The sequence below is a fragment of the Simochromis diagramma genome, unplaced genomic scaffold (assembly GCF_900408965.1).
Source record: "Simochromis diagramma unplaced genomic scaffold, fSimDia1.1 OVJJ01000768.1, whole genome shotgun sequence".
In the NCBI taxonomy this organism is placed as follows: domain Eukaryota; kingdom Metazoa; phylum Chordata; class Actinopteri; order Cichliformes; family Cichlidae; genus Simochromis; species Simochromis diagramma.
In genome coordinates, this window is record NW_024387035.1 from 344,123 (window position 1) to 358,232 (window position 14,110).

The window sequence follows — 14,110 nt, forward strand, 5'->3', positions numbered from 1 at the left end:
AAATTCTTGTGTGCGAGCTTCACAAGCAACAGGTGTGCAAAATACAAAAACATAAGAACAAAGCAAAATATAAGAATGGATAAATACATGTACAAATATAAGAGTGTATGTGCATTACTGAATATGCATAGTGTCGAAATCGACAATTACACGAATGTCGACCTGTAGATGTCCTGGAGGGAGGGAAGCTCACCTCCAATTATCCGTTCAGCACACCGCACTACTCTTTGGTGAGCTTTGCAGTTGTAAGCAGTGCTGTTGTCATACCAGGTGGCAATGCATCCAGTGAGGATGCTCTCAGTGGCACAGCGGTAGAAGGTCCTGAGGATATGGGGGCTTACGCCAAATCTTTTCAGTCTCCTGAGAAAGAAGGAGACTGTTTTGTTTGTGTGTACTGACTATGTGAGATCGTCTTCCAGATGTACACCCAGGAAACGGAAGCTGCTCACTCTCTCCACAGCAGCTTCGTTGATGGTGATGGGGGTGTGTGCTTCTCTGCACCTCCAGAAGTCCACTATCAACTCCTTTGTCTTTGCGATGTTGAGGGTAAGATGGTTGTCTCGGCAACAGTGACCTCCTCCCTGTAAGCCATTTCATCACCGTTGGTGATAAGACCCACCACTGTGGTGTTGTCCACATACTTCACAATGATGTTGGAGTTGTTAGTGGCCGTGCAGTCGTAGGTGTAGAGTGAGTACAGGAGAGGGCTCAGTACACACCCCTGTGGAGCACCAGTGTTCAGTGTGATGGGGGATGAGGTGATGCTGCCCAGTCTGACCACTTGGCGTCTGTCAGACAGGAAGTGAAGGATCCAGCTGCAGAGAATGAGCAGGTGTCCATCCGAGATTATGTTTTCTAAAAGTGGAACCAAAGAGGAGTATACAGGGAAAACTAAGTGGCCCAAATACAAAGGTAATCCGAAAGATGGTCCTTTTCCAAAGGTGAGAGAGAACAGTCAGTCAGAGATACACACTGGATCAAACACAGATCTGCATGTAATTTGAATCAAACATTTGTGAGAAGGACGGCTGTGCACAATGACCTACCTGCCAGCTCTTCTCCTCCATTTAACTTGCTTCTTTAGTAGTGAGTGGAATAGATTCATGAATCCTGGTCCAGAGAAGACAGAACAGACAATCAGGAAGAAGCAAGCAAAAGATCAACATATGTAACATTGTTATTTCCAGTTTGACATCAAGATCCAAATAATGAGTCACATGATTACACTTAGATATTTAATATAAATAAAACAAACTTGATCAGTAAAGAAGATTGAAAGAAGGATGAATGATTCAGGTTCTGATGTGAGCTGAGGTTTTAGCAAATATTGGATTTAAACCTGCAGGATGTGCGCTGAGTTAAAGATTCATTATAAATGGTCCAGCTCCAGTCTTTACATTTCACACCAACTTTACAACAGAAGAGGAAGAGGACTTTACGCAGTGGAAGAAGGTCCATCAGTCATGGGTTTTCTCTTATTTCTGAAGCCTTGAAACTGCTCTGTAAAGCTTGCACCATGTTTTCCTGCAGAGGAAACAGACAACATTGATTCAGAGTCTCATTTAACTTGTCTTCAATCTCTGGTGCGAGTTATCAAGAATATTTGAAACATCGGAATCAGGACTGCAACCATTACTCAGTGATATCAAAGAAAACTATGGGAACCTTTCCTCATTTCAAGACAAAGCAGAACCATGAAATTACACTAATAGTTAACATTTAAATATTGTTTCAGAATGAGTGTATTAAGTGAATCTATTTGACATCTGACACTCAACAAAAATGGACACTTGATGTTTTCACAGCAGTTCCTCAACTAAAAGAGCAGTGGGTGGAGGAAGCTGCATTCACTGACCTCTGACAGTAAGCGTCACTCCTTTCTGTCTCAGGATGTCTTCACCCTGGGAGACTGTGCACATGTAGAAACCACTGTGGGTGTTTTGGGGGTCTTTCAGGGTCAGACTGAGGTCTCCAGTCCTCAGTGGCTCTTTATTCATCTCTGTGCGACCTCTATAATCCTGCCCCTGTTCTTCTAGCAGGTTTTGGCCATCCTGATAGGTGTGGACCGTGTCTCTGGAATCACCACGCCTCCACTCGATTGTGACATCATCGGGTAGATCAAGAGTGGTTTTAAAGGGCAGCAGCACAGACTTCTTCCCCTTTGTTACTTCGACTATTTCCACCTGGTAGTCTGATAAAATACAACATGAGCTGTAAATACAGACACAAGTTATACATTTACTGACCTCAGATGAGTTTACTGACCTCTGATAGTGAGTATCACTATTTTCTGTTTCAGGATGGCTCCATCATTTTTGTAGACGGTGCAGGTGTAGACTCCACTGTCAGTAGGTCGGAGGTCTTTCAGGGTCAGACTGAGGTCTCTGGTTCTCAGTAGCTCTTCATTCATCTCAGTGCGGCCTTGATAGTCCTGGTGTTGCTCTTCATGCTTGTTTTGGCTGTTCTCATAAACAAGGACCTTCACATCTTCAAGGTCTGAACGTCTCCACTCCACTCTGACGTCCTCAGGCAGGTCAGCTGTGGTTTTGAAGGGAAGCAGAACAGGCTTCACCCCCCGTGTCACCTCCACTGTCTGAAGCTCGTAGACTGAAGAAAGGAGAAACAAGTTGTACAGACAGGCAGAAGTTATGTGCTGCAGTTAATTCATATCAGTTTGATTTATGTAGTGTCAGATCCCGACAAAAGTATATCCGAGTGCTTTACAATGAAAATAACTCTAAAATACCAAAGAGAGAACCACACTGATCAGGTAATCTCATTCATTTTAAAAGAAGATACTTCCAATAGAAACAGGATCAAGGAGGTGTAGCCATCTTTTGAGTGGTGAGGGGGTAGAGGAAGAAGATCAGAGAGACCATACATAACAAACAGGACAAATAACAAACTGCAGCAGAGAGAAGACAAAGTTCTTAGTTCAGGACATGAACTAGTGGCGTATGAACATACAGGGAGTGAAATATGGGCATGAAAAAAATTGGTTTAGTGCATCATCGGAAACCCCCAAAGCCTGTAGGAGCGTGTATGAGGGATATAAGCAGTTCCAGGTACAATATTTATTTAATGTGAATGTTCACACAGGCACATTTGTTGGCCCTTTATGTGTATACATATACAAGTACTCCATCTTTTGCTTTACTTTCAATGTACTTGCCAGAATAGACAAACAGACACTACAGATGTTGGGTCTGCGCTTCCACAGGCCCCGCTGGTTAAGAAACTTATTGTCATTAACGACAAACAAGACGAACATCTTTTACTTGCTACCAAGGGAGGCCCGCCTGGTGTCTCAGGAAAGCACTGAATCCAACCACAGATGACCTCGACTCAACTTACCGCCTTTTATTGAAAACAGTTACAGTACACACAAGCACCTCCCATTGTAAAACCCCCCTATGGTTACAAAAGACAAGACACTATGTGTGTATGTGTGTGCACTTGTAAGCATGTGTATGCATGTGATTGATGATCAATCTGAAGCCGAATGTCTTGGACGCTGTATGCATTGGAGACCTGGCGCACCTAAATATATAGCAAGGTTTCTCTGGGAATGCCTGGCAGAAGTCCTGGTCTCTAAGATCTTCAACTCCCATCACCTACAGCATTCTGTCTGAGACATCAGGCAGAAGAAAGAGTCCTATCGGGCTCTGTTTCCCTGTGGGACGTAGGAGGCAGCTGATGAGTACCAACAGGCTAAGCAGAACGTGGCTTGGGTGGTAGCTGAAGGAAAAACTAGGATGTGGGAGGAGTTCAGAGAAGCCATGGGAAAAAAAACTGTCTTGTTGGGATTCTGTCATGGGCCTTGTGTGCAGTTGGAGTCAGCAGGACTCCACTCCAAAAAGCAGAGTCTGGTTGGCTTTAAGATGGTTAACCTCCTAGGACCTGGCATCCACATATTTGGAAATCACATTTTGGGTTATTTAGACCAAAATACTAAATCTTGCTCTACATACCCCTGATATCCACTTACGAGGACATTATACTGTTACTGTTCTATTGAAATTTTAAACAAATATCCTCATATGTGGCTCTCATTTTCTTAGAAACAAAAATCAGGTAAAAAGAAATCTGGTAATTTGTTGTTCGGGTCTTAGGAGGTGAAGAAGGGGGACCTGAGGGTGTGTTCCAGCTGTAGGAGGATCACACTCCTCACCCTCCCTGGGAAAGTCTGTGCCAGGGTGCTGGAAGGGAGAGTCCATCCGTTAGTTGTACTTTGTATAGAGGAAGAACAATGTGGTTTTCTTCTAGGTCACTGAAACTGGACCAGCTCTTCACTCTCTCAATGATACTCTAGCTGCAGGTGAGTTTGCACTAGCAGATGTTTAGAAAAATTCAAATAAATAGTAAAATACCTTTAACAGCAGGATTTAAATGAGTGCTTACAGAGAAACTCAAAGAAATTTCAGCACTTGCTTTTCAAACCCATTGATTAAAATAAACCACACATTTTTTTACTCAGTACTGAAACTGAAAGATCAAAGTTTTTGGCTTCGATCCTGAACCCACTGGTAGGCAGCTCTAAACACCACAACCAGAACACCTTGGACTTGGTAGGAAGGTGTTGGGATGAGTTTCTTTCACACTCAGTCGGAGGCACACAAAGTAATATACACATCTATACACACATAAACCTCACACGGGCTGAGCACACACACTGAAATGTTTCTCCCACTGAAAATGTGACATCCAGATGAACAGAATCAACTTTTTGGGATTTACTATAAACAGTGTTGGGAAGGTTACTTTTAAAATGTATTCCATTACAGAATACAGAATACATGCCCCGAAATGTATTCTGTAACGTATTCCGTTACGTTACTCAATCAGAGTATTCTGAATACTTTGGATTACTTAATATATTATCATGCTGTTTACAACTACGTGAATGTACTATTGCTGTGTGATTTATTACTATTACTGAAGGTCCGCGGCTCCGAACCGTAGTAAAGGGACCTCTGGCTAATACGTTGGGTTCGTGTCGGGCTCATAGCCGAAAAATAGCTTTACTTTGTTGTCTGGGTCAACTTTGCTAGCGAGAGACAGGGAGAGGCGTTGAAAGGCTGCTGCAATGGAACTTATTGTTTTTGGAGGAAAACACGAACACAGTGTACAGTCGAGTCTTAATAGCTTAGGGTAGGGCTGCTCGATTATGGCAAAAATGATAATCACGATTATTTTCACTGAAATTGAGATCTCGGTTATTTGACGATATTTATTTAACCCTTTAAGACCTACCATAGAACCAAGTCCGCCAGAGCTTATATTATTTTTTTTACATGCTGTAGTGCCATTTTTGGGAGCATATAAAGTTGCTATATATCAATACAACTGTTATACCCCATATTTTAATAATATGTATGCATTAAGTCCATAGTAATTACATTAATTGCAAAAAGTGCAATAAACTACAAAAAAATTGAAAATCGTTTTTGTTTTTTGTACATATATTTCTACTTGGAGAAATTTAAGAGGTTTATCCCTCAAAACTTTAAATACTAAAAAGTTGCAAAAAATTGTTTCCCACCACAGGAAATTTTATTTGAGTGTCTTCATAGTTTTATTTTGGAGATACAGCAATTTTTATATACTGCAGGAAAAACAAAAAACAATCCTATGATGCAAATTTGCAAAGAAAACAGCATGTGCATCAAAATAAACTATTTCCAGCAGTGCAATTCGAGTTCTAAGCATCCCAGAAACTATTCAGAAAAGGTAAAAATGACTTATAAAAACACCAGTATAGGCTTTTAAGGCCTACAAGTAAAAAACTACATTTTCCGCGAAAAATGACGTCACTTCCGGTTTCGAACAGGAAATGGCGGACATGCGATAGTTCGTCTTGACGTCTTTTTCAATGTGGGACGTGTTACGAACAGCTGATCGGATCGGCAAAGCCTGTTTCTGGAATATTATGTTTTTGTTCCTGCAAGCGCTTTTAATGCAATTTTTGCAAAGCTTTATGTAGAAGGAAACCGTGACTGAGGACAAGCTGATGGCATAAGATGTAAGTACAACTCCTCTGGTTTCATATGCAAAAAAATTATTGCGCTAGCTTACGGTTCCGGTTCCACAGGGATTTAAAGGGTTAACAATAACAATAGATTGAATAATGACTTTAAAAAATAATATAAAACAGTGTGCAAATACTGATAACAGTGCAAATGTTTGCAATATAAAAAATAAATGAAAAATCTAAACATCTATGTTTAGTGAACTTTGCAGTGTTGCTCTGTGGTGCAGCTATGACACCGTAGCAAAGTTTACATCATCTATAATTGACTGAGACAGGACTCTCTTCCAGATACTCTAAACCAAGGCACAATGTACATTTAAATTCCTTTAATTTTAAATATGTTTATATTGTCTATCCTGTAAAATAGTCAGATGTCTATTCATATTAATATACAGAATTCACCTGCTTGCTGCTACTACTGCACATTCACCCACTGTATATACTATATGTCTGTATATATATATATATATATATATATATATATATATATATATATATATATATATATAATGTTCTTCCTCTACACCCCCCCCCCCCAATTTTTGCACATGTCGAGGAGCGTGTCAGGCTACATTTCACTGTGTGTTATACTTGTATAACTATGCATGTGACAAATAAAGAACCTTGAACCTTGAACCTTTACACTGCGGTCGTGTCCAAATTCATGGGCTGCATCCTCCTGAGGACCCGGCCTTCGCGGTCTACGTGGGCCGGGTCCTCAGAAGGTCGGGTAGGCCGGAAGTAAACGGCCGTGAAATTGGATGGTCTAGCCTTCTGATTAGCGTCACCGCTGTCTTGGTGGAGTTTAATAAACTCAGCCGTCTGATCCTTGCTATCTAAAATATAACAGGACACTGGCGTAAATTCTCGACTGTCTCACACTTGTGTTTAATCAGTTTTCTGTTTCACGTTTAGTCAGCTGTGTAAAAACCAAGGAGGAACCCACCCGGGGGATTAATAAAGTTTTATTTTATCTAATCTAATAACTTTAATCTCAGCCAAACCGATTTACTCACGAACAAACAAAACACTGAAAAAAGCCCAACAATAACATTTTTAGGTTGTCTAAGTGACTTATATATTACGTTTAACCCGAGCAGCGAAAGTCCGCAGTGATCTGAAAATGATGTGCCAGGAGTTGTGCCGTTCTCGGCCGCATCAGTAACCCTCGAGCTCCCGGCTAGCTATCGAGCTGGTGGGTAGCAGATGTCTCCGAAAACGTCGAAGCACTTTTGCAAATATGTGATATCTTGATAAACCGAGCAGATATTTGATGTTTACACAGCTACTTTCTCGCCTGAAAATATGTTAAAAGTTTATTTTGTGAGCCAGAAAGATTAGTATTAGTAATTTTAAAACTTAGTAGCGGCCGCCATTGTTGGAAACTGGAGTTTGGCTGGGCCGCGCTATGAATTCTGGGATATGGTAGGCCACGAAGGACACACCCGACCCATCCTTCAAATTCGGGGAAAAGGAGGACGCGTTTGTCGGCTGCATTCGGAGGAGTCTACGAATTTGGACAGCCTTTGGCGCGTCGCTGTGACGTAATCGGTCTACAAATGCGGCCTCAGGAGGATGCAACCCATGAATTTGGACACGACCACTATGTCTACTTGATCCACGTCTGACTCCGCGAACCCATAATGTTTCCACACCACTGAAGTTTTTTTTTTTTACCTCTCTTTTCAACCAACGGCAGTCACTCTCCTCTCCAAATAACTTCTGCTTAGCTTTCCGAGATTTCCGAGCTTCCCTCGGGTCCTCTTAATTGTTGTGGTGCGTGTTCGAAATGCAGAGAGGTGCGCTCGATTTGCCACACGGAGCAGCGCGAGAGTAAAGCACGAGGGAGGGGCTAATAATTGGCTCAGTCATTTTTAATGATCGTTGAAAGCCCAGATCGTAATCGTGATTAAAATTCGATTAATTGAGCAGCCCTACGAGTCTTAATAGCTTACTTACAGCTGGGCTTGTCAGGCACTCTTCTTGGCTGCAGTGGTTGTTATTATATTTACATGCTTCCAGCTCCCGTTTCTGCTCGATGACAGCTCGTACTTTTCCTTTTTCTCCCTCCCTCGCTCACAGACACATAACGAGTATGACAGTCCATTCTCCCTGCAGCACGGACTACACTGCCTATGATGCTACATTCTTTAGAGCTATACTGGTAGCATTCTGCCTATAGACTATGTGCACGTTAGCATATGCTACTTACGGTGCGGAAACTCCTGTGGGGAGCTTTATTTCCGGTGTCCTATTCACGCCCTGTTTACGGTCCAAAACAAGTTAAGCAAATGAATGAATCAAGCGGCGATTTACATTTCTATAGATGTCTCGGGCATTTACCCAATATATCTGTAAATGATGTTCATTGACTTGTCGAGAAACCGTTACCAACAATCATTCATTTTTTGTGTGGCTTTTTTCACGGTTTGTTAACATGCTGTGTAGGTGTGTACTTGACTAGCTGGTCTCGACATAACGGGGAAACATCTGGTTTGACTGTTGTTCACCTGTAGTTTGAATGCTGAACATTTGCCTGTTTAAATCATAAGACCAGTCACTATACAGAGATGTGCTTCTGAATGTGGACGATGTGTCTTCTGCTGCAGTGATGCAGTTCTTCTTGTGTTGAGTGATGTAAACAACTGATCGATCTAAACTCTTTAAACATCAAAGTTGATCATTAGATTTTTTATGACACAACAGCGGTGAGTGTTCCCACCTTCTGCTCTTTGTAACTTAACGCGATCTTTCCGTTTTCGAGTTTTGGACATGATTTTGGAGGATATCTTCGCAGTAGCGATTGACCGCAAAGTAAAGCTACCGGAAATGTACAACCCCACATCCGGTCTCAAACCAGGAAGTTAGCATTGTCTCGTGCACAGGGTCAATTAGCTTAGCACAACAACAAAAAAAAGGCGCTCTCTCACCCAGGAAACACGCAGAGAGAGAGAGCGTCACCCTGTAACCATGGCAACCGTAATGCTGCCGCCTGGAACAACAGAACGTAGCTGTCAAACAAAACCCAAACAGTCCTGACCCGCCACAATATGAAACAAGGAAAGAACCGCAGTGTAATCCATTTATTTCAACAAAGTAACTGTATTCTAAATACCACCTTTTTAAACGGTAACTGTAACGGAATACAGTTACTCATATTTTGTATTTTAAATATGTAACAGCGGTACATGTATTCCGTTACTCCCCAACACTGACTATAAACATGTTAACTCTAATCGAGGCAGAACAACTATTAAATATCTAACACACAAAGTAATGAAGTGCCACTGCTAACTGCTTATTTACCTATATGTTAAGTTTAAGATGGTTATGCTTGGTCAGATGTACTACCTGTCAAAAGTTGTAGAACACCACAGTTTTTTATTGAAAATTATGTCGTAAAATTGCACTTTGAAATGAAAGTATTGTACAAACTAGAAAGTGAAGATTTCTCTGGCAGTTCACATCTTACCTTGGTACCATTTCAAGCTATTCATTGGAATTGAACAACTTGTATTCCAATAAATACCTGGAAAAAGTGGGGTGTTCTAAAACTTTTGGCCAGTAGTGCAGATTTCCTTTTTTCATGTTTTTTATACAGTCAATGGAGTCCAGAGTGTTGACAACAGGAATTGACAACATACCACAGCTTCTGTGATGTGCTTACTGACCTCTGACACTGAGCACCACCACCTTCTGTTTCAGGACTTTTCCATGCGTGCAGACAGTACAGGTGTAGACTCCACTGTCAGTTAGTCGGAGGTCTTTCAGGGTCAGACTGAGGTCTCCGATTCTCAGCGCCTCTTTGTTCATCTCTGTGCGACCTCTGTAAATCTCCTCCTGTTCACCTGAAAGGTGCTGGCTGCTCTGAAACGTGTGAACTTTCCTGTGTTTGGAGTCTGAGCGTCTCCACTCCACTGTGGCATCCTGAGAAAGGTCATCTTTGGTTTTAAAGGGCAGCAGGACAGACTTGTTCCATTCTGTCACCTCCACCGTCTCCATCTGGCTCTCTGAGAGGAGAACACAGCAGAACATGAGACAGACAGACATCAGTGAGGTGGATCCTCCATCATGTCCTCTGCTGTGTAACCAGCAGCTCCTGTTTTCAGTGTTTCTCTGACTTGGAGCTCGACTGCTTGTGTGTTGATGTGTGAGGCTGCACAAAGCGCTGCTTTGCTCTGCTATCTGCTGCTTTCTTTAGTCTTCTGGATTTATTCTGTCACACCTGCAGAAACTTACAGCGTCTACCCTTCAGCATGATGCTGGGGAATTTGTGTTTTTAACAAAGCAGTGAGTCAGCAGGAATCACAGCCTCTGCTACACAGCATGGATCAAACTTTTGTTTGGACTCTGGTCCTGTGTGTGTCACATGTGGTGTGATGGACCCTTATTTTTGTGTTGTTATATTGACAGTGGTAAATTTATTGACAAAAATTCTTGTCATGGATATGTTGCCATGGAGATCTGACATAGTACAGCCAGATGTTAAGTTCTGTAGAAGAAAGAAGCAGTGTGGAAATTAATGAGTTAATGAGCTGAAACAGGGGATTAAATGGCAGATGTTATCCCATGTTTTTTTTTTCATTCAGAGGTCTGTGCAGGCCTTAATCGGATTCACACAGCTCCCTCAGTTCGCAAGTTTAATCAAAATGTCTGCATTTATTCATTCAAATGAAAGTGTGTCAGCAGTAGCTTGATTTTGTTCAAATTTATGGAGGATCCAGAAGACAATCAAAGCTGTTCCACTCACCTCTGACAGTGAGAGACACCACTTTCTGAAGTAGGAGGCTTCCATCCTTGCTGCTGACGGTGCAGGTGTAGACTCCGGTGTCAGTAACGCGGGGCTCCTTTAGTTTCAGACTGAGGTCTTTATCTCTCAGTGGCTCTTCCTTCATCTCTGTGCGGCCTTGGTACACCTCATCCTGTTTGTCCGGCTGATTTTTTCCACTGTCATACACGTGAACCTGCATGTGTTTGGGGTCAGTGAGTCTCCACTCCACTGTGGCGTCCTGGGGAAGATCCTCTGTGGTTTTAAAGGGCAGCAGGACAGACTTTTTCTCTCCCTCTGAAATCTCCACCATCAATACCTGGCTGTCTGTGAGGAGACAGAGCAGATCATGAGGTGTGCACACAACACCAACAACCAACACATCATTCTACCAGGACCTCAAAGAGAACGTGTTCGATTGTTTCAGTGCTGAAGTCATGAAGGACAGAAAAATAAGAACAACTGTATCCACTGGAGATCTTTAGGGCCACAAATCTCAAGTGTTGCAAATTAGCATCAATCCATAACTGCACAAAGCTCAGATCAAATGAGTGCCCACAAAGGAAGAATAAGAGGAAAATCATTCACTCATTACTTCCAGTCCAGTTCTGGTTTACAACAACAAACCAAACAGCAGCACACGCAGACACAAGGTCATCATACCTGCTGGGCATTTCATCCTTTTATATCTATAACACATGACGATCCCACTGCTGACAGCCAGGAGAGCCAAGATAGCCAGGATGCCAGAGAGGACCCAGGGCCAGGTCGGAGGACGCTCTGTGGTGAACAGAAGAAACCTGAACATGAAACATTCACAGCAGATTTCCTCACTCGTTCACTACTCTGTGTCCTGATCAATGAGCTCATTCACAAAATAAAATCATTTTAGATGCAATTTTTATTTAATGTAACAAAAGTGGACCGTACAATCTACAGCTCAGCTAGCAAGATGTCAGCAACCTATAAGTGATAGGTTCTTACTAAGCAGACATTTTATTAGTTACAGCATGCACTGAGCTGCTGCTATGTGATTGGTTGATTAGATATTTGCATTAAAGGAAAGCTGAACAGGTGTGTAAAGTGGCAGTGAGTGTATATGTGTTGAAGTTGAATTGTGTCCCCTGCTGGAGACACTTTGACATCTCTCAGTTTACATTTCACACCATTACAGAGTCAATGTCACAGAGCCTCACTGGACAATTTATTAGGTACACTTTGCTGGTATCCTGTTCCTTTGCTTGTTAATGGCTCAGATGTGACATCATCACTCACATGCTGCACATTTATCATGTGACTCTTCTGTTCCAGCACATACCAAGGACGCTCTGTTGGACTGAGATGTGTTACTGTGGAGGCCGTCAGAGTGCAGTAAACTCATTGTCATGTCTGAGATGATCTCAGCTTTGTTACCCTGCAGGAAGCATACACTGAGGTCATTATGGGATGGACACGGTCAGCAATCGTACTCATGGCTGTGGGGTTTAAACAATACTCAGTTGGTATTTAAGTGGCCAAAAGTGTCTCAGGAAAATCTCCCCTACACCATCACACCACCAGCTGTCTAAGCCTTTAAGTTAGCATGGATCCATGCTTTCAAGATGTTTTCACCAAACTCTGACTCTACCTCTGAATGTTGCAGCAGAAGCCAGGAAACAGATGCTACCCCGCTGTTGTCCAATGAGTCTGTGCTCTGGTCTTAGCAGATAGATGTGGCTGTAACTCAGGCGGTAGAGCAGGTCATCTACTGATCAGAAGGTTGGTGGTTCGATTCCTGGCTTCCCCTAGTCTGCATGCCAAATATCCTTGGGCAAGATATTAACCCCAAATTGCTCTCCGATGCATCCATCAGAGTATGAATGTGTGTGAATGTTACTTAGAAAGCACGAATGGGTGTGAGTGGGTGAATGCACAAGTTGTGTAAAGCGCTTTGAGTGCTCAGAACAGTAGAAAAGCGCTATATAAGAACCAGTCCATTTACCATTTACCAAGGTGTGGCCTTAACCTGCAGCTGTGTTTCAGACCTTCTCTGTAAACTCACAGATGATTGGAGGGAAAATCCCTGCAAATCACCAGTTTGTGAAGTATTCAAACCAGCACTCATTGCCACATTTAGAGTCACTAAAATCATTGTTCCTTCTCCATCATTGTCCTTCCATACAATATAAAGCGCCTTGGGGCGAATGTTCTTGTGATTTGGTGCTATATAAATAAAACTGAATTTAACTGAATTGAATTGAATCCATTCTGTTGGTTAGTTTGAACTTCTGCAGGTTGTTTTCAGCATGTCTACATGCCTAGGTGCAGTAAGTTGGTGTCATGTGACTGGCTGATTAGATATTTAAATCAATGAACAGCTTACAGGTGTACCTAATGAAGTGTCCCATGAGTGTACTTAATGGCCATGGAACCTGTATAATTCCACGAACCTTTAGTCAGTGTTTTGGAATGTGTGTTATCAGTAGGGCTGCCACGATTAGTCGACTAGTCACGATTACGTCGACTATCAAAATCGTCGACGACTGATTTAATAGTCGACGCGTTGTTTGAAGCTTTGTAAGATCACAAAAGACGCAGGAATAAGTAGCAGGATTTAAGAGTGTAATAACGGACTGAAACAGAAGATGGCAGCACTGCATGTACAAGGATGCCAGCTGCCGTTACACCCCGAAGAAGAAGCAGCTGTGTCCCAGAATTCATAGCGCAGCCCAGCTCAGTTTCCAACAATGGCGGCAGCTAGTTAGTTTTAATATTACTCTTATTATTCTTTCTGGGTCCTAAAATAAACATTTAACATATTTTCAGGGAGAATGTAGCTGTGTAAACCTCAAATATCTGCTCAGTTTATCAAGACACCACATATTTTCAAAAGCGCTCCGACGTTTTCGGAGACGTCTGTTACCCACTAGCTCGATAGTTAGCCGGGGGCGAGGCTCACTAGAGCCGTGAGAACACCGGACTCCCGGCAAATCGTTTTCAAACCCACCGCCGTCTTTCGCTACTCAGGTTAAACATACATGCGTCACTTAGATAACTTAAAATGTTATTGTTTGGCTTTTTTTAGTATTTTATTTGTTCCTGAGTAAATCGGTTTGGCTGAGATTAAAGTTATAGTTTTTACACAGCTGAATAAACGTCAAGCAGACGGCTGATTATCAAAAGTGTGAGATGCTCGAGAATTTACTCCGGTGTCCTGTTATATTTTAGATAGCAAGGAGTTTATTAAACTTCACCGAAACAATCTGCAAATTTCATTAAAATTTAATAAACTATCATCTTGTCTTTATTTTTAGTTAGCACATACCTTAAAC

At 42.1% G+C, this 14,110-nt stretch overlaps 1 protein-coding gene across 2 annotated transcripts in view; it reads right to left on the bottom strand.

Annotated features, from left to right (window-relative positions):
* Positions 1–725: 725 nt before the first annotated feature.
* Positions 726–14,110, bottom strand: part of LOC120740759 — a 288,808-nt gene continuing 275,423 nt past the window's right edge. Inside the window, exons 3-10 of one of the 2 annotated variants that reach the window (XM_040043234.1) lie at positions 11,463–11,579; positions 10,782–11,126; positions 9,703–10,041; positions 2,266–2,607; positions 1,856–2,191; positions 1,440–1,524; positions 1,047–1,110; positions 726–930 (exon numbers count right to left, since the gene is read on the bottom strand). In XM_040043234.1, the coding sequence (XP_039899168.1) occupies positions 1,068–1,110; positions 1,440–1,524; positions 1,856–2,191; positions 2,266–2,607; positions 9,703–10,041; positions 10,782–11,126; positions 11,463–11,579 (1,607 nt within the window). In that variant the 3' untranslated portion in view covers positions 726–930; positions 1,047–1,067. The other variant, XM_040043235.1, reaches the window with a different exon arrangement.